This window comes from Sarcophilus harrisii, chromosome 4 (assembly GCF_902635505.1).
Source record: "Sarcophilus harrisii chromosome 4, mSarHar1.11, whole genome shotgun sequence".
NCBI classification, from domain to species: Eukaryota; Metazoa; Chordata; class Mammalia; order Dasyuromorphia; family Dasyuridae; genus Sarcophilus; species Sarcophilus harrisii.
The window spans coordinates 142,793,324-142,814,303 of NC_045429.1; the positions used below are offsets into that span (position 1 = coordinate 142,793,324).

The 20,980-nt window shown below is 33.0% G+C and overlaps 1 protein-coding gene across 1 annotated transcript in view; it reads left to right on the forward strand.

Moving 5' to 3' along the window:
- The window catches only part of LRP11 (LDL receptor related protein 11), a 97,027-nt gene that overhangs the window by 16,862 nt on the left and 59,185 nt on the right, over positions 1–20,980 (forward strand). The window contains exon 2 of the mRNA XM_023503266.2: positions 14,251–14,408. Coding sequence (XP_023359034.2) covers positions 14,251–14,408 — 158 coding nt within the window. The remainder of the gene's footprint in view (positions 1–14,250; positions 14,409–20,980) is intronic.

The window sequence follows — 20,980 nt, forward strand, 5'->3', positions numbered from 1 at the left end:
CTCTCTCTTCTCCTCACCCTCTCTCTTAGACAGCAAGTAATCCAATATATATTAAATATGTGCAATTCTTCTATACATATTTGCACATTTGTCGTACTGCACAAGAAAAATCAGGTCAAAAAGAAAAAAAGAAAGAAAAGAAAAAAATCAAGCAAACAACAACAAAAAAGGTGAAAATACTATGTTGTGATCTACATTCAGTCCCCATAATCCTCTTTCTGAATGCAGATGGTTCTCCATCACAAATCTGTTGGAATAGGAAAGTTATTTTTAATTTCTCTGTGCCTCAATTCTTAAATCAGCAAAATGACAGAATTAAACTAAATGACCTCTAAAGACTTTTCCAACTCTAAATATATGATATTTTGAACTCTAATAGCCACCACAATTATTGTAATGAAACAAATATATTATAACACATGCTAAATTATTTCATTTATCATTTTAATATCTGAAGTTTTTAAAACTTTTAAGTCAAAAAAGCTAAAAAGCCAAATAAACTACTTCAAGCCAAAGAGAGGTTTAAAATATTGAAGCTTGTAGCTGACTCAATATTCTTCTTCCTCCTCCTCATTATTTATATCCCAGAAAAGGATATGATTTTCTAGCTAACAAACTATTTTTAGAATTATTTTTTTCCAAAGGAATAAAACATTTTTTCCTGTATCTGTGAAGGGAAGCTCTAATTCTTAAATTTTAACACCATCTCAATAAAGTGACACTTTAGTCACCCAAACCACTAAGGAAAATATGGGAGTAAAATATTTTAGATGAATAAGGTAGCCAAATTGTTACAAGTCAACTTTTTAATCGGCCATACTTTGAGCCATTAGAAATCTTACTTTAAAAAAAAATTCTTCCTAAAATATACCCTCTAAACTCCCCTGCCTGGTAAACAGCTATATTGAACGTGACGTGATTCTCTTGAGAGCAGGGACTAACTCATTTTTTTTTTCAGTTCATATCTCTATTTCATATCTCATTTCATCTTCTACTTCACAGTGCAAGGAACATATGCTCAAGACATGCTTTGTTATTCATTCATGATTTCAGGACAGAGGAGGTATTGGGTAGGAATGTTAAAAGGAATAACATTCTTAAACTTGAAAGCAAGATAATTGTATAAATATGTATACATTTTAACATATTTTAACATATTTAACCTGTATTGGATTACCTGCCATCTAGGGAGAGGATGGAGGGAAGGAGGGAAAGTTTGGAACACAAGGTTTTGCAAGGGTCAGTGTTGAAAAATCACCCATGCATATGTTTTGTAAATAAAAAGCTTTAATAAAAAAAAAAATAAACTTGAAAGCACTGTATAAATGTAAGGCTGTTATTATTTAGTAGTGTAGACAGGTAGAACAAGATGTTGCTACGAGTTTTCAGGGAGATAATCTGTGAGTAAAAAAAAACTTGGAATCTAGTCCTAGCTCTGCAATAAATTAGCTTATGATCTGGAGAAAATTGCTTATCTTTAGCTTCCTTATTTGTAAAATGAAGTGATTGAGTTTGATAATTTAAGGTACTTTAATTTAATTAATAATAATAATTTAATTTAATATTTAATGATAATTTAAGGTACAGTCAAAAATTGATGCCTGGAATAGAATTCAATTAAAACTTGTTGAATAAAGATAGAAATACATTTTTCTAGTCAATGAGCACATATCTTTATCCTGTAAAGAAAGATTTTGTATAAATCAAGAGTTTCCAAACTTGTGTCAAGGAGGATAGAGAAAATTTGGGAAATAACTATATTTTCTATTAGTATAAATTATTTCTTGTGTGAATACTCAAAAAACTCTAGAATTTATTTCCTTTCATTTTGAATATAGAATAAAGGAATGTATATGAGACATTTTTCTAGGGACAGAAAGAATTAGAAGGCCTTCATTTAAGTATTAGTCTTTGAAAGAGGGAGAAAGACCATGTTCTAAGCACAGAAAGTAACTTGAGCAGTGGCTTATTTCTGGATTAAATATTCATTTATAGGAATATCCATGTATCTATCTCTATCTCTCTCTATATAAACATATAGATATATGAATTCAATTCTTCCTGTGCAACAAGAGAACTGTTCGGTTCTGCACACATATATTGTATCTAGGATATACTGTGACATATTTAACATGTATAAGACTTCTTGCCATCTGGGAGAGGAGGTGGAGGGAGGGAGGGGAAAAATTGGAACAGAAGTGAGTGCAAGGGATAATGTTGTAAAAAATCACCCTGGCATGGGTTCTGTCAATAAAAATTTATAATGATTAAAAAGAAAGAAAAAGAAAAAAGGGAAAAAATGAACATATGGTAGGCTGAAAACAGAGAAAAATTTGACCAATCTCCTAATGAATATTGATGCTAAAATCAAATAAGATATTAGCAAAAAGACTACAAAATCATCTCCAAGATAATACACTATGATCAAGTAGGATTTATACCAGGAATGCAGGGCTGGTTCAATATTAGGAAAACTATCAATATAATTGGCTATGTTAACCAAATTAACAAAACCATATGATCATTCTCAATAGATGCAGAAAAAGCATTTGATAAAATCCAACATCCATTCCTATTAAAACACTTGAAGTATAGGAATAAATGGACTTTTCCTTAAAATAATCAGCACACCTATTTAAAACCATCAGTAAGCATCTATATAATGGAGACAAACTGCAACCATTCCCAATAAGATCTGGGAAACAAGGTTGCCACTATCACCGTTACTATTTAATATTGTATTAGAAAGCTAGCTATGCAATAAGAGCTGAGAAAGAGTTAAAAAGAAAGGCAGCAGAAGCCAAATTATCACTCTTCCGATGACATGTATACAAACCCAGAGATTCTGCAAAAAGTTATTAGAAATAATCCACAACTTTAGCAAAGTTGCTGGTTATAAAATAAACCCACATAATCATCAGCATTCTTATATATCACTAACAAAATCCAACAGTCAGAGTTACAAAAGAAATTCCATTTAAAGTAACTACTGAAATATAAAATATTGGAATCTATCTGCCAAGGAAAATCAGAAACTTTATGAGCAAAATACGACCACTTTTTCACACAAATTAAGTCTATCTAACCAATTGGAAAAATATAAATCTCTTGGATAGGGACAAATATAATAAAGATAAATATTACCTAAACTAATCTATTTATTTGGCCTATACCAATCAGACTCCCAAAAACTATTTTAATGACCTAGAAAAAATAACAACAAAATTCATATGGAAAAACAAAGGTCAAAATTTCAAGGAATTAATAAAAAAAAAATCAAGATGGTAAACCTGTACCAGATCTAAAACTATACTATAGAAGCAGTTACCAAAACTATTTGGTATTGGCTAAAGAAAGATTAGTTGATCAGTGGAAAGATTAGGTTCAAAGGATAAAACAATCAACAAATATAACCTAGTCTTTGACAAACCAAAGATCCCAACTTTTGGGATAAGAACTACTTTTGATAAAATTGCTGGGAAAATTGGAACTAATATACAGAAACTAGGCATTGATCCATACTTAAGCCTACACCAAGATAAGGTCAAAATGGTTCATGACCAGGCATAAAGAATGAGATTATTAAAAATTAGAGGAACATAGGATAGTTTACCTCTCAGAACCTGTGGAAGGGAAAGGTTTTATGACCAAAGCAGAACAGAGATCATTACAATCACAAAATAGAAAATTTCGATTATACCAAACTAAAAGTTTTTTACAAAACAAAACTAATGCAGACAAGATTAGAAGGAAGCAATAAACTGGGAAAATATTTTACAGTCAAAGGTTCTGATAAAGGCCTCATTTCCAAAATATATAGAAATTAACTCTAATTTATAAAAATCAAACCATTCTCCAATTGAAAAATGGTCAAAGGAATATGAACAGACAATTCTCAGATGAAGAAATTGAAACTATTTCTAGTCAATGAAAAGATGCTCCAAGTCATTATTAATCAGAGTAAATTAAGACAACTCTAAGATACCACTACACACCTGTCAGATTGCTAAGATGACAGGAAAAATAATGTGATTGAGGATGTGGAAAACTGGACATTGATTCATTGTTGGTAGTTGTGAACAATCCAACCATTTGGAGAAGTAAGTTTGGAACATCTCAAAAAGTTATCAAACTGTCATACCCATCCAGCAGTGTTACTACTGGGATTATATCCAAAAGATTATAAAGAAGGAAGGGACCTGTGCACGAATGTTTGTGGCAGCCCTTTTGTAGTGGCTAGAAACAAACGAATGGATGTCCATCAGTTGGAGAAGCTGAAAAATTGTATGTAAGAATTAAGAATAATTACTTTCTGTAAAGAAATGACCAACAGGATGATTTCAGAAAGGCCTGGAGAACTTACACAACTGACCTAATGAAATGAGCAGGACCAGAGATCATTTATACTAACAATACTAGATGATGACCATCCGAAATGGATCAGGCCATCCTCAACAGGATCAACCAAATCATTTCTAATGACAGTAATGAACTGAACTAGCTATACCCAGAAAAGAACTCTGGGAATGACTAAAAACCATTACATTGAATTCCCAGTCCCTATATTTATGCACACCTGCATCTTATTTCCTTCACAAGCTAATTGTACAACAAAGTACAAGTTCTTTTGTAAGCAAAATAATGTTTTGTCAGTATACTTATTGTGTATCTAATTATATTTTAAATATTAACATCACTGGTCATCCTCCATTTAGGGAGTGAGGTAAGAGGTGAAAAAATTGGAACAAGAGTTTGGCAAGTATACTGTAAAAGTTACCCATGTATATATCCTGTAAATTAAAGGCTATTAAAAAAAAAAAAAAAAAAAAATGAACATATATATATATATCCTGATTATAAGGAGAAAGTATAACCTACAAAGTAAGAGGAGGTAAGGTCATTTTTGGTACTATGGAGAAGAGTGGGAAGTAATAAAACAGCAAGGCTTTATCAAGTACCTTCTATTTGACAAATAATCTGCTAGACCTAAAACACAAAGACAAAAATATCAGTACTCTAAAGGAGTTTACATTCTATTGGGTCAGACAGGTGGGTGATACAATGTGTAGAACAGTGATTCTATATTTGTAGTAAAGAGCTCAAATATGACTTGACAACTTACTATGTCATCCTGATCAAGTCATTTAATCTCTTTCAGTTTCTTAGACTATAAAATGTGGATAATAATAGCACCTATGTCCCAGAGTTGTTATGAAGATCAAACAAGAAATATTTATAAAGTACTTAGCATAATGCCCAACTTCAAGTAAGAAATGCTTGTTTCCTTCCTTTCTCCAGAAAATACATAAATATATACAGAATAAATACAATATCAGATTGTTTTTGTTCAGTTCCTACTCTTCGCAACCCCATTTGGGGTTTTCTGGGCAGAAATACTGGACTGGTTTGCCATTTCCTTCTCCAGTTCATTTTGCAGATGAGGAAATTGAGGTAAGCAAGGCTAAGTGACTTGCCCAGAATCACACAGCTAGTAGGTATCTGAGACCATCTTTGAGTCTATCCATAAGCACTACCTAGTTGTCCCTGGAAACAAGAGAAGTAATTAAAAGGCTTCATATAGAGCATGATGCTTAAGCTTCATCTTGAAGGAATAAGGGGGTTCATGAGAGAAGAGTTAGGAGGGTGCATTTAGGCATGAGAGACTGCCTTGCAAAGACAGAGGCAAGAGAAGTGCAGTGAGTGAGGAAGACAGACTAAAGATTGCAGAAAGGACAATAAATAATAGATGATGAGGCAAGAAAGATGGGTTGGGAGTGAATTGTAAAGTGCTAAATAAACTAAATAGAAGTTTTATCCTAAAGTGAGTAAGGGAAGAGCCCTGGTTCAGATGTGGAAATAGTTAGGAAGCCATTAAAGACAGTGACTGGCATAACCAATAGTTATAAACATTCAAACTACGAATTCACTTTGATTCTTTGTTATAGAATAGACATCTGCAGTTTCCTTGCTATGCTGTGTAGGAGACTGTCTGACAGCATTTACACCTACAAAAAGAGAATGGGGAAGCAACCATTGGGAACAGATGTTCTCTCTTGCTCCAATTCTACCATATTTTCCATTTTATTTTATACTTCTTTCTATGCAGACCATATTATTGGAAAGAGTGGGGGGAAATGTCTTGAGTCCTGCCTCTAAGTAATTGCAACCATGGTCAAGTCATGTAACCTTTCAGACCCTCAGTTTCCTCATTTGCAAAAAAAGAAGATGTTTCTATTACATACCTCACAGGATTGCTGTGAAGAAATAATGTTGCAAATCTTAAAATACTACCTTAGAGTCAAGATTATAACTGAAAGTTAAAATTGCAATTTAACTCAAGTAGTACACGCATACATACAGTTTTATAGAGCTTTTTTTGTCTCTAAAAGTTCTTGTAAATACATCACTACCTAAATTAATAGTCAGGAGGTTAGTGCCATATACCCTTAAATGGGTCATGCTTAGATAGTATGATTAAAGAGTTTGGAAATGGAGTGGAGTCATCTCATTGGTGAGAGAAATAACTTGAGAGCATTGTCAAATTAATTGAAAGTGACAAGAACAGAGGTGAGTCAAGACCAAAATTTGAACGATGGTTTTGTTAGTGGGAAGTAGGAGAGAAATAGTAAATCTGCTGTAAAAATGCTATTTAAGAAGCAGAACATTTTCTCATTAACACCTACCTCCTGGTGTTGCTGTGATGATCAAATGAGTTAATATTTGTAAAACACTCAGTACAGCGCTTGACACAGAGTAGGTGCTATCCAAATGTTAGCTATCATCACCATTATTATTTTCTTATGACATGATGTTTCTTCTATTCAAATTTATGCTAAAGTTATCTATTATGATATTTTAAAAGTTTGAGAGATAATTTCTGGATAATTTAATCATTTTCATTAATAATGCCAGAATGTTTATTGATAAATTATTAATGAAATTATTATTAATTTATTATTAATAAAAGGATGGTCATTGGTCATCTCTTTCTTAGACCAAAGACAATTATGCCTATTGAAAAGGGATGTTTCCCATCAGATGGCAATCAATTGTGAGTGGTTAACAATGAGATAATAAATATTACAATGAGGGGCTGAAAATGACATTATGTCATACTTAGATAACCCCTACCCTTGGGTAATCTATTCAAATAATTTATTCCCACCCAAACCTGAGTAGAGCACAATGGATAGGATCTGAATAAGATTTCTAAGAAAGCTAATCTAATCTCATTATCAGTTATTACTGATAATGAAGGATTTTTCCTTCAAGAAATGAACTTTTGAATTCAGGACTTTAGAAAAGGGAGGAAACTCTGAATCTCTCCAAATCATTGGTTATTAACAATAATTTCTCTCACTATTGAGTGTTTAAATACTAGTGTGCCTTATTGCACTTCAAGATATTTTCAACCCTAAAACAGATGGCAATATTAATATTTTAAAGAATACAATTAGTCTTAAATTTTTAAATACCAGACAGTCACAAGAATGAACATATGCTTAGTTTGCTATTAGTTTTGCCATGAAGCAAAAACTCATCTAATTATATTGCATATTAGTTGCCTGTTAGAAAAAATATAGAATTCTCTTTTTTAAAAAACTTAGGTGAAAATTTAGGTTGTTAATATTTTCTGTGGATTTATTTTTTGTAAAGGGAATAGGGATTGGCTTATTTTTTAATATATTAAAATATAATAACTATCAACAAATAATCAAAAGAACTTCATATAAAATACAGAGTAAAACCTTACATAATAGAAGACATAAAAAGCAGTAAACAAAGAAGAACCAAAGAAATTAAAAAACAAACAAGAAAAGCATTTGCTCTCTGGCCCTACTGAAGTTCATTTAAGGTTCCAAAACCTTTGGCTTTGCTTTATTTCATTTTTAAAGTATAGTTATAGTCTGTATATAGTGCTGATTCTGGTGATCTGGCTTCATGTAAATCTTTCTTTTCTTTTCTTTATATGCTTCTTGCTTGCTATTTTATTACAATATAACAATCCATCAACTGTGGCTTTATTAATCCGCAATAAGGATTTATTAGGCACCTCCTTTGTGCTAGACACTGCATAGACATTGGAAGTAGTACAAAGACAAAACTAAAAAAGAATAAGACTAAAAGTATGTAAACCAGCTCTATTCCCTCAATTGTTAAATTCTCAGTGTGAGCATTTACACTTCCTACAAATTGGAGCATGATTTATTGTTTGAATGTCTAGACTTGATAAAGTGTTACTAATGCAGGTGAAATTTTAAAATTAAAAAATATATTATTTTTCCAGCGAAAACAGTTGTTGAATGTTTACTAGCAAACCCCTACCTTACTCTACAAATATTGCTTGAGCCCAATAGAAGTACAGAAGGAGGATTAAAGAAGGAAGTCATCACCACAGTAGACAGCTTAGTGACTAGAAGCATTTATATGGGCTTTTAAAGTTTGCAAAGTGCTTTATACATTGTCAGATTTGAATCTCAAAATATGCCTAGGTGAAAGTAACCAGCCACCCAAGAAATCAGGAAATGTTTGTCAAAGGAAGTGGCCCTTGAGCTAAACTTTAAAGGGAATTAGGAGTTCTATTATATTAATATTTCATCATTTATTAAACCAACAGAGTCTTTAAGTCTTTTTTTTCTTTCATAAGTAAAGTTGCTATGAATTATTTTGTACAGATAAGGCTTTTTTTCTTTTTATTATACATTTTAGAACAAATTCATACTGGAAGCAAAGTGTCAAGAAGTATTATCAACTTTGTGATTCTTACTGTATATTGCTCCATTGTTCTTCAAGTCAGAAAATTATTAAGCATTATGTCAGGTTCTATGCTAATCAATGTAGATACAAAGAAAGGCAAAATACAATCCTTGTCTATCAGAGTTCACAATCTAATTGAAAAACAACATGGAAACAATATATTCAAGGATATATACAAGATTTTTACATGTAATTAGAAACAAAATTTTTTAATATATAAATTGGAGAGATAAACTTGGAAAATTAAAGAAGATTGAGAAAACCTTCTTACAGAAGGTGAGATCTTAGCTGGAATTAAAGAAAACTAGGGAATCCAGGAGACAGAAATGAACATAGAGAGTATTCCATAGAACTGAAAATTGCCAACTAGAGATGAGTGTTTTGTGTGAGGCACAAAAAAGGAGACCAGAGTTATTGAATGAAATATAGTAGGGAGAAGGAGGAAATAAGTTAAAAGACTGGAAAGTTGGGTGAGGGTCAGGTTATGAATAGCTTTGAATGTCAAACTAAGAATTTTGTATTTGACCTTGAAAGTGATAAAGGGCCACTGGCGTTTATTGAATAATTAGTGACATGGTCAGACCTCCTCCTAAGAAAGATCAGTATGGCAGGTGAATAGAGCGTGCACTGGAGTAGGAAAAAATCTGAGACAAGGAAACCATCCAGCAGTCTATTATAATAGTTCAAGGGTTATATTATGCTAATGTGCAGCACCATATTAGTATCTGTTTCTTCACAATTCCATCATTGTTGAATTATTGAATTTCATATTTTTATGCTATATTTTTATTTTTTAAGTGTAAAATGACAACTTTGTCTTAGTCTGCACTTCTCTGATTATTAGATAGTTTGAACATCTTTTCATGTAATTGTGAACTAATATTTCCACTTTCAAAAATTGTTAGTTCGTAACCCTTTTAACCTTTGTTCTGGTTTAGAACTATATATTCAGATCTTTATTTACTGTAAATTTACTTTTCCATTCTATGTCTTCTCTTTTCATTTTAGAAGTATCATTTTGCTGTATAGATTACCTTAACTTTTTAAAAAATGGTATCAATATCTTTTGTTTTTATATTACCTATATTTTCTAAAATATCCCTAATCCTTTCTCCTATACAAAAAGTTATTTTTCCCTTATAATAAAATACAAGTTGAACAAAATCAATCAACATTTCTATCAAGTTCAGCAACTTATGTAGTGTTTTGTATCTATAATCACCTGTCTCTACAAAAAAAGGAGAAAAGATTCTCTTTTTCAGGGTCAGGCTTCATCATTAATGTCTTTCTGTTTCCATTTATATTATTAGAATCATTTTATATGTATACTGTTTTCTGTTCTCTGCTTATTTCATTCTGTAACAGTTCATGTTTCCCTATTCCACTGTGTGTTTTTCATATTCATCTATTTTACAGTGCAGCAGCATTCCATCATTTTCAGTTATTACAGTTTGGACATTTCCCAAACGATGGGCATTACTTTGTTTATATTATTTTGTAAAATACAAAATGTAGCTTCTATCAATCACAACTTTCTAATAGATATGTTTAACTCACTAAATCACTTTCAAATGAAAATTTGGGAGAAAGGAATATAAATTGGAGAGAGAATCTTGGAAAGCATTAAAATTTAAAAAGACTGAGAAAACCTTCTTACAGAAGGTAGATCTTATTTGGAATAAAAGAAAAACAAAGAATCCAGGAGATAGAAATGAACATAGAGAGTATTCCTTATATGAAGGGGATGAGAATTGAAAATTGCCAACTAGAAATTGAATGTGTGTGAGGCACAGTAAGGAGGCACTGAATGAGATATAGTAGGGAGAAGGAGGAAATAAGTTAAAAAACTAGAAACTTGGAGTTCTAAAGATAAAGAGCTATAGAGTTATATACAAATATATGCATACATATATACACTTTTTAAAATTATTATTATTATTATTATTATTTTGCTGAAACAATTGGGTTAAGTGACTTGCCCAGGATCACACAGCTAGAAAGTGTTAAGTGTCTGAGGCCAGATTTGAACTTCAGTTGTCCTGACTTCGGGGCTGGTGCTCTATCCACTGTGCCACCTCGCTGCCCTAAAAATTATTTTTCATAAGTATAAAATAAGAAGGGGGAAAATGATGTATCCCTTGTAGTCATATAACAAAATTTTGTTATATGAATTAAGTTACAAATTTAATTTAAGGAACAGTACTTTCCCAAACTTGAATAATCATAGAATATAACACTATGAGTCTGTACTGGTAATATTGGTTTGTTTTTATTGACAACCAAGCTCCCCATGTCTTCTTCAATAGGATTCATAATAGTATTATTTACTAGCTCCAAGGGTGTTAATATTTCTGCAGAATACTAATTTTTTTAAAAAGAAAAGCCATGAATGCAGCAGATTTTAATAAGCAGCAATTCTTTTTATCAATAATCATTTTATAAGAGTACCTCCATTCTGTTAAGGAATTGTTTAATGTTCAATGACAAATAATATTTGTAGGGAGAGTAATATTCTTATTCAGCAAATATTTACTGAGTATCTACCACTTTGAAAGGATTATGTTAGTTGCCAGGAGGATGCAATGATGAACTACATGGTCCTTGATTTCAAGGAGTTTGTATTTTAGCTAGTGAGAAAAGATGAATTGATAAAGTAGAGCATGAATCAGAATATAAATGCATAGAGGATATGCTCTAGACCTGTAGAAATAAAAAATCATGTCTTCAAAGAGTTCATAATCTAGTTTGGAAGGTGACAGGAAGACAAATTATAAACATAAGATGGAACGTGGAAAAAAAATGCTATAAGAGAGATATAAACCAAGTACTGTGGGAATTCAGGCAAAGGAGATTTATACTTTCAGCTGGAGGTAAAAGGAAAGAATTCCATATTAAGAGTCAGAAGATATAAGTTTACATCCTAACTTTATCAATAATTACTGGGCCTTATTTTTCTGTAATATAAGTAAAATAAGATCTGTAATATCATTAGACTAAATAATCTTTAAGATTCCTTCCATCTAAATCCACTGAGACTAGAGGGAGGACTCTAATGTTATTCCATTAGATTCAGGCCTCTTCAATATTTTTTCAGTGACTTCAGTGACAATATTTTTTCAGCTGGCATGCTTAACAAACTGGCAGATAAAATGAACTGAGATGGATAACAACTTTGATCAAATCAGGATCCAAAAAGGTTGTAATGAAAGACCAAATCAAATAATTGTACTGCAGTTCAACTCAAGAAATCAATTTCATAAATACTAGATTAGAGAGATGTGACTAGGCTATAGGGAATAAGATTTAAGGGTACCCAAAAGCATTTTTACATTATATTAATAAAAATAGGTAGTTAACTCAATGGAGATACTGAGCTCTGTGCTAATATGGCCACACCTGCAATATAATGCTTAATTCTGGAAATAGCATACACTAAAAATAACTGATATCTATGATATATTTTTAAAGTTTGTGAAACATAAATAAATAAATTATATATTTATATAAATAATTTCAACTGAGCCTCACAACAATCCTTTGAGACAAAACTACAGGTATTATTTTATACTCTTTTTACTTCTTAGTATAAAAATCCATACTGTTTTCTGCTGCCTGATTAATCTAAGTATTATGGAATCTTAGATTCCAAAGGGACATCAAAAATAATATGGTCCTGTATTCCACCTGAGAAATGAATATCCCAGCAAAGAGGCCATCTAGCCTTTCTAGAACAACTCCATTAGGGAATTTCACAGATCTAGAGCTCTGAAAAGTTAAGTGACTTGCTCATTTTCACACAGCTAATAAGTACCAGAGGCATCATTTGAACTCAGATCTTACTGATTCTCAGTTCAACACAAAGTCCACTATGCCATATTAATCCCCATTTTGAAAGGAACCCTTAGAAGCTGAAGTATACGAAAAGATGTCCAAGATGGTAAGGGAATTCAAAAAGATGTTATATGGAGAACTGTTGAAAAATGTGAGTGAGACTACTTAGCCTGGAAAGAAACCACTAAGTGACATCTGTCTTCAGATGACTCTGTGATGTGGAAGAGGTAATAATTTTTTCATTCTATGAAGTCTCAAAGGACAGGATTAAGGCCAGTAATAGAAGGTAGGCAAGAGCTTAAATATGAAGGATCTTCCCTACAATTAGAACTCTCCAAAAATATAATGAGCTATTCTATGAAGTACTAATATTCTATATCAATGGAATTGTTTAAGCAAAGGCTAGATGCCTTCTTTTCAAAGATGTTCATCTATCAAGTAAAATATAGGAATATATTATTTCTGAGATCCCTTTGAAATCTAAGATTCTATGATCCTTAAATGAATCAGGCAGCAAAAGATAGTATAAATTTTCATACTAAGAAGTAAACAGGATAAATATGTATACATATATTGGATTTAACATATATTTTAAGATATTTAACATGTATTGAATTACCTGTCATATAGGGAAGGGATGAGGGGAAGGAGGGGAAAATTTGGAATATAAGGTTTTGCAAGGGTCAATGTTGAAAAATTACCCATGCATATGTTTTGTAAATAAAAAGCTTCAATAAAAAGAAGAAGTAAACAGGAATAAGTAGGGCAGTTAGAAGACTGTTGAAATGAATTTTCATGGTTAAGAGGTAATGAGGGTCTTATCTAGTGGCAGTAGTAATAGAGAGGACACAGAGAGAATCCATAGGACTGACTAGATGTGAAAGATGAGAGATGGGTGAGTCAAATATGATTCTAAGTATCCAGTCCTAGGTGACTGGAGGGAGGGTAGGAAGGAATAAAAGGAGAGTCATTGGAGGCAAAGGGTGAAGAATTCCATTTGAGGAATATCAAGCTTGAGGTGCAATTGAAATATCAAGTCTATTAAGCATGCAATTAGAATTAGAAGTATTTGGGTAAGGTAAAGAAAGGTAAAAAGTTTGGGATAAGGATTTGGAAGTAATCAGCATACAGGTGGTATGAAATTTTAGGCATAGATGAGATTTCTCTTTTTATTTTTGCTGAAACAATTGGGATCAAGTGACTTGCCCAGGGTCAAAGAGCTAGGAAGCATTAAGTGTCTGAGATCAAATTTGAACTCAGGACCCCCTGACTTGAGGGCTGGTGTTCTATCTACTGTGCCATCTAGCTACCCCATAGACGGAATTTTTAAAAAAGGGACAGACTATGTAGAAAGGCTTGACCTTTTCTGGTATCTTGGCCCACTTTGCCAGTCTGGTAAAGTCTATGGATTCCTCAGAAAATATTTTTAAATTGATAAAATAAGACACATAAGATTACAAATAGGATTTTAGTGATACTGCAATATTAACAAAATATTTTTTTAAAGTGCACAGATCCCAGGTTAAGAACCCTGATTTAGAGAAAGGAGTACCAGAAACAGAATTTTGAGAAGAGAAACTTAGGGGTAAGGAGTTAGCCATAGAAAGGAGGTAATTTTTTTTTTCTATTTCACTGATATATATATATTTTTTTCTTTCTTAGAATATGATGAGCCTCCACATAGCAAGGCAGGACAAGACGTAGTTTTGCAGCTGCCTACAGATTGGTTGACTTTGGATGGCCGAGAAAGCACAGATGACCATGCAATCATTAAATATGAATGGACTTTGCAGCAAGGTGACTCATCATTGGATATGAAGGTAATACAGATTGTATAAATATAGTTCCTGGCCAAATTTGAATTCTGGTATTGTTTGGTCTGGTTACACTGCCTCTTATTGTCATTTTATTCTGGTTAAAGTCAACAAAAGCAAATATAAAATTCACCTAATAACATTAGCATGTTTTACACAAAATTAACTTTTGTACTAATTAATCAATAGTTTAGGAAATTTGCTTTTCTAAAAATGGGAGCATTCTCTATCAGCTATTATAGTATTCAGTCCTAGGGAAACTCAGAAAGTTTCTGCCCATACTATCCCCAATGGAAGATCTGTTTTTCCTTTGATCTTCTCATTTAAGAAAAATGCAACCTTTCATCAATCCTGCTTCTGCCTATACAAAAAATGGTGTGTAGTATTTCTTGCCAAAGACTCACTAAGCAAACTTAAAAGCAACATCTAATAGTCCAACTCAGTTATTTTATGATGAGGGAAACTGAGACCCAAAACATGTAAGACTGTGAGGACAAAATCATTTGACCAAGTCAATTGCAAGAAGACAATTTGAATAAATATAATTCTAACTATTGCATGGTTATTTATAATCCCATGAAATGCAGGAGATATCATGAACACAAGAAAGCTAGGCCTTTTCCCAGGGGCTAAACCCAGCAAAAACCTAAAGGATCACAGTTTTAAAGCAGAAATGGAAAGAATTTAATCCAATCCCCTTAATTTTCAGATAAGGTATTTGAGGTCCAAAAAAAGTAAATGACTTGCTTACTTATCACATTACAGGGCTACAATTTGAGTCTGGGCTCTGTTTCTCCAAATCCAGTGGTCTTTAACTACTAAATAATCTGACTAAGAGGTTCTCCCAGTTAAGCTATATTAAATATCAGGTAAAAAAAAAAAAAAAAAAAAAGTGGGCTTTATCAATCCCTTCTGATTCTGGTCGAGTTTCCTTGAAAATCAAAAGACTCCTGCCATGCCCTATGTGACTCTGGTAAAGCTTGATGGGATGCTATAGTGACATTAAGTATTGCTTTCCATTATATAGAGGATTTAGGGAGGCTTTTAGGAAAGCAGGTTAGGGGCATGTAAATACCCATAAGACTAAAGGGAATCATTTTTTTCATCAGAGATTCTTCAGAAAATGCGTTCTCCGAGGAGCACTATGTTCAAAATTATAAGATGAAAACCTCATTTAATGATGGATTAAGAGGGAGCCCTTTCTCTTGAATCATTATAAATCTTGGATGAATCCTGGCAGCTTCTGATCAGAATCGAGCCCCCGTGCCAAAAAATGGCACTGATCTATAGACAGCCTTCTATGTCAACTTTACTATCTCCAGCAAATGCCAAATTGGCTAGCCATGTAGAGAATAAATTATACTTAATTCAGTCAACTATACTTCTCTCAACCAAAGCTATATAAGGGGACTTCATAATTAATGATGCTGATGTAACAATTAAGTGATTACTCCCTAAGTGCTAACTTTTCAGGGTCTAGTCTCTAAGCAATTAGATTCTTGAGGCTCAAAATGGAGTATCAGTGTACTCTCATCCCTCAGTTCTCTCATATATGTGATTTAATATCACACAGTCTTGTGGACCTCAATGGGTAAATAATCCAACTCTTCAACAGATTCTCCTAGAAATAGCCAAGAAGATTTACTTTCCTTCATGCTATAAGGCATGAATTTGGCTAGTGATATGACACCAGAAACCATTCTTGTCTTCAACTACTCACAGTCCCATGAGAAACAACCACCAAAATAGAACCTCTCCCAACTGATGTGAAATCTATGTTTTGGATGAGTATCAAATCTACCATTCAATACTATACCATTTTATATATATTCTTATGTTCTTGCCATATTGGACTACTATTATTCTCTGATCTGATCCTTGCCTTTCATATTGGCTCACACCATATCTCAAGCATAGAATTCCTTTCCTCTACATCCTTTCCCACCTCCCATTTTTGCCTAATCAAAACCTTTTCATCTTTTAAGACCCAGATCAAATGAAGCCTCTTCAATGAAGCTTGCCTTTACCCTCTCAGGCAAAAGTAATTTCTACCTTCTGAGATTTTTTTTTTAATAAAACACCATACTTCATGTATTTTTAATTCTATTCTACATATTATTATTTTATTATGTGTATTCTATCTTTCTTAGCAAGTTCCCCTATGCTCTTTGAAGTAACTCTATTTCTCACATAGCTTATCATTCCCTGATATAGTACCTTAAACACAGTAGTTGTCCAATAAATGAATAAATATTTATTTGCTAAAAGTATGTTGTAGGAAAGAAAAGGCTCACATAGGGTCCAACAAATATCCATTTGGTGCAGCATGCAAAATTGAGTTAAGAAGTGATGGTCTAGTAAAGAAAATAAGAGAGGGATATCAGTGAAAGTTCCCATTATTACACAATAAGCATATTAGAATTACAAAACAAAGTGTTATATGAGTCAAGCTAGAAGGAAAGGTTGTTATCAACCAGAGGCAAGACAAAAGAAGAGGAGATGGCTTTAAAGGATCAACAATTCAATTGAGGAAAAAGTGAAGAGAGGACATTTCAGGAATAAGAAACACCCCCAACAAAGGCATGGAAACAATAGGATCCATGAATATTCAAGGAACCAAAAGATTTTCCAATCTGACTGAGTATAAAGTATAAAGACAGAATTGAGATAAGACTGGTGTAGAAGAGCACAAAGAGCTAGATAGAGGAATTTCAACTTTACTTGGTGGGTAGTAGAACGCATTATCACTCCTCTCCTTTCTTTTTCATACTTAACCAAGAAAATTTAGGGTTATCTAGCATGATTTCTCTCTACCCAATTTTATATCTCAAATCCCCTCAACGTAATTCCTCATTCTTTTCTTCAGCTTGTGAGAAGGAAGCCAATTCTTAAAAGCCAAAGGCAATCCTTCAGGTTCTACCTTTACTCTTATCCCTTATGTTCAATTATGGCAGTTTTCTCTACCCCCTTCAATCATATTTTCCCTCTCCCTCTGCTCCCTCCCCCTTTTCTTTTCTCTTACTCTCTCCTTCTGTCTCTCCCTCTCCCTTATTTTCTCCCTCTCCCTATCCATCTCCCTCTCTTCCTCTCCCCACCTCCTTTCTTTTCTCCCTTCCCTCCCTTTCCCCCTCAAAATAATGCTGTCTCTTCTCCATTTCACAAACAAACTCAAGAGACCCCAAAGAGGGAAGTTCAGAGAAACAGAAAAACAAAGAGACAGAGAAACCCTTCCCAATCAGAGTAAGAGTTTTGCATAAGAGTTGTTTGTTTACATAGGTTAAATTGGGAATTATGTGCAGAAAGTATCTTATCCTTTCTTCTAACTTGATGTTGATTTATATCCCCGTTTTAAATTAATGAGGGCTGAGGGTATAAAGCAGTTGATTCAGAAATTATTCCTATGTCAATAACAAATCATTTCCTCTCCACAAAAATAAAGACAATTTCATTTTCTGTGATGTCCTTTGGACTTCACCATGTTTGTTGCTTTCCGTTTCTCTTCTTAAAGAACTTTATTCATTATTCACATAAGAGAAATAGTTTACAAAGGGTTAGCTTCTTGTTGATTTGATTTGTTATCTTCTAAGCCTCCCTTCACAATGCAATTACTTCATAGCAAAATCTCATTCATTTAGTTTTGAGAGCTTCTCAAGTCGCAGATTTCTTCTACTTTTTCATCCAGTGTTACAGATATTAGCATCTGAACTGCAATTATTCACAATAATTTTTCTCTTATGATCATCTGGATCAGTGTAAGAGAAGATAGCTAAGTGTCCTATAAAATGATGGGGGGGAGGGGTTTGATGCCTTTGGGCACAAGATAAAAACATCTCTATCAACTCCTTTATTCACTTCTCCATGAGACTTTTAAGTGGTCTCACTTATAATATATATATAATATATATATACTATACTATATATATAATATACTAATATCTATAATATGTAATATATATAATATAATATAATAATATAACATATAATAATATATATAATATAAAGTGGTTTCACTTATAATGGAAATGCACACTGGGGTTCTTAGTCTTTTTTGTTCTTGGCAAGCTAGTGAAGCCCATGAATCTATTTTTAGAATGTTTTAAAACATATATCATAAAATACTTAAGACTACAAAGGAAACTCATATTTAAATATCACTCTCAAAAAAATATTTTAAATTCACAGATCTTAGGTTCTAAATTCCTGATAGCATTCCATTGGTAACTGGATAGAGATTTCACATTTAGTGTACCACCAGTTGGATGAATAAATAGGGACGATCTAAAAATATCCTCTCCAGTTCCCTCTCTCTGCCTCCCTTTCTGCCACTCTGTGGAAGTACAGAACAGAAGTACATTTCGTATTTTTGTTTGTTTTATAGGATGTTATCAGCCCATGGCCAACTTGTTGGCAACCAGCCTAGCCATTCTTAGCCAGAGTAGGTACAGTTTGTTACTGGAACTGTACTTAAAATTCTTTTTTTAATGATTTAGTTTGTATTAAGACATCAGTTTCTTCTCAGAGTATAGATAGGATTTTTCATCATAAGTCCTTCAAAGTAATCATAAATCATTGTACTGTTAAGAACAGTAAAGTTATTTACAGCTGGTCATCTCAGAATATTTCTATTACTTTGTATACATGTACTTAAAATTCTCTCAGGCTGGTGCAACCTGCCAAGGCTTATATTAACTGACATAGACTTTGAGAATCCAGAGCTATCTTTATATAATGCTGAGATTTTCAATCATGCTTCTTAATGGAAGCATAAGGATATGAGTTGGGCCCAAAAGACTCCAAATGAAGGGGAGATATACCTGCTATACCACTTAACAGTAACATTTACCAAGCTCTGAAGAAATGTACTCTGGAAAATTAGGAGCAGCTCATGGAAGTGTGGGAAGGGATGAAAGAAACCTTCCCCCAAGACCCAACTAAGACAATCTAAATAACCCTTCCCTGAGGTGGACACTAAGAAATCTTTAAGAATCCATCTACTTCGAGGGAAAGTTGTGAAGTTCAAGTGAAAATGCATATAAAGTGCTTTACACGCTTCAAAACGAAGTATATAAATGTCACTTTTTATTGCTACAAATATTATTAAGTGAAATAGTGAATACATATGTAGTTTTACAAAGGTATAACCATATTCTTCACTTTAACTTTCTTGATCTTTTGTTGGGAGCCTTATTCCTCTCCCTGATTCAGCTTTGAGCAGTTTCCATCTTTAGGTAAAGAATGCTACTAGCCTAACCTAAGCCCAGCACTATAGCAGAAGCTCGACTTGAGTCAAAAAATAGATTGAAAACCTGAGCAAATTTAACCTTTATTCACTCCATTCTCTTTTAGTAACATGAAAGAAGTTAGAATAGGGCAACTATGTAATACAGTGGAAAGAGTGCTGGGCCTGGATCAGGAAGACCTTAGTTCAAATTCAGCCTCAGACACTAACTAGCTGTGTGACCCCAGACAATCTGCCTCAGTTTCCTCATGTGTAAAATCAGGATAATAATAGCATTTACCCTTAAGAGTTGTTGAAATCATAATTAACATTTTACTTGGCACATAGTAAGTACTCTATAAATGTTAGCTATCCTTACTGCTAGTATCACTATCATTATTAGAACCTAAAGAGTCCTTAACCTAGAGTCCGTGAAATTTGGAGATTTTTAATATTTTGATAATAGTATTTCATTATGATTAATTTCCTTTGCAATCCTATATATTTTGTTTTATGCATTGAAAAATATTTTTCTGGCTCGGGTTCCATAGGTTTCACCAGACTGCCACAGGGATCCATGACACTAAAAAAGGATTGAGAACCTCAAAACCATAAATTGTCTGTTTCCTTCAAGCTATAAAATTCTCTGACCCTAAATTCTAAACAGCTGTGTCATCTTAAAGTCCTATAAAAGCCTGAAGCTTGAAGTCAGCCCTGTGTGCAGAATTGACTCCCTTTCTCTTCAGTTTTCAAATTTTGTACTCCTTCTGTTACCTTTCCCCAAGTTCAAATTCTGGGAATCTTAGCTATCCCTTCTATTAGTATTCCTATATTTCCTGGGGCTCAAGCTTTCTTCACTTGCCTGTTTTCTCAAGTACCTCCTCTCTTCCCCCTCCACCATCCCCACTGCAAACTTTTTTAAAGTTTTTTTTTTTTTTTAAAATATCACTTTGCAGTTATACAATGTTTAAAACACTTTAAACGTAGTTTAACAATTCACAAACTCCATTAACAGGAAGGGAAGAATTACTTCATCACACAAGAATACTACACTTCTTGAGAGAAATAGTTTTACTGCTTAGTAACAGAAGTTTCAGGTAATCTTTGCTCTTGCCATTCTTTTGTTGACTTATTTGCTGTACATAAGCATGGAAAGAAAGAAACCGTTCTTTAAATGTACCTTAAATCTAATGTTACCCGACACCTGGTTTTTCCACAAGATAAAAGTGACTTAAATATAATTTAACCCCTGGGTTGAGGGACAAGTTTACATAAAGAGCTTCTATTCAATTCTAGCTGGCAATTTTGAAGCAAGAAAATGTCCTTTCTTTAATGTGTATTTAGTCTAGGCTGGAATTAG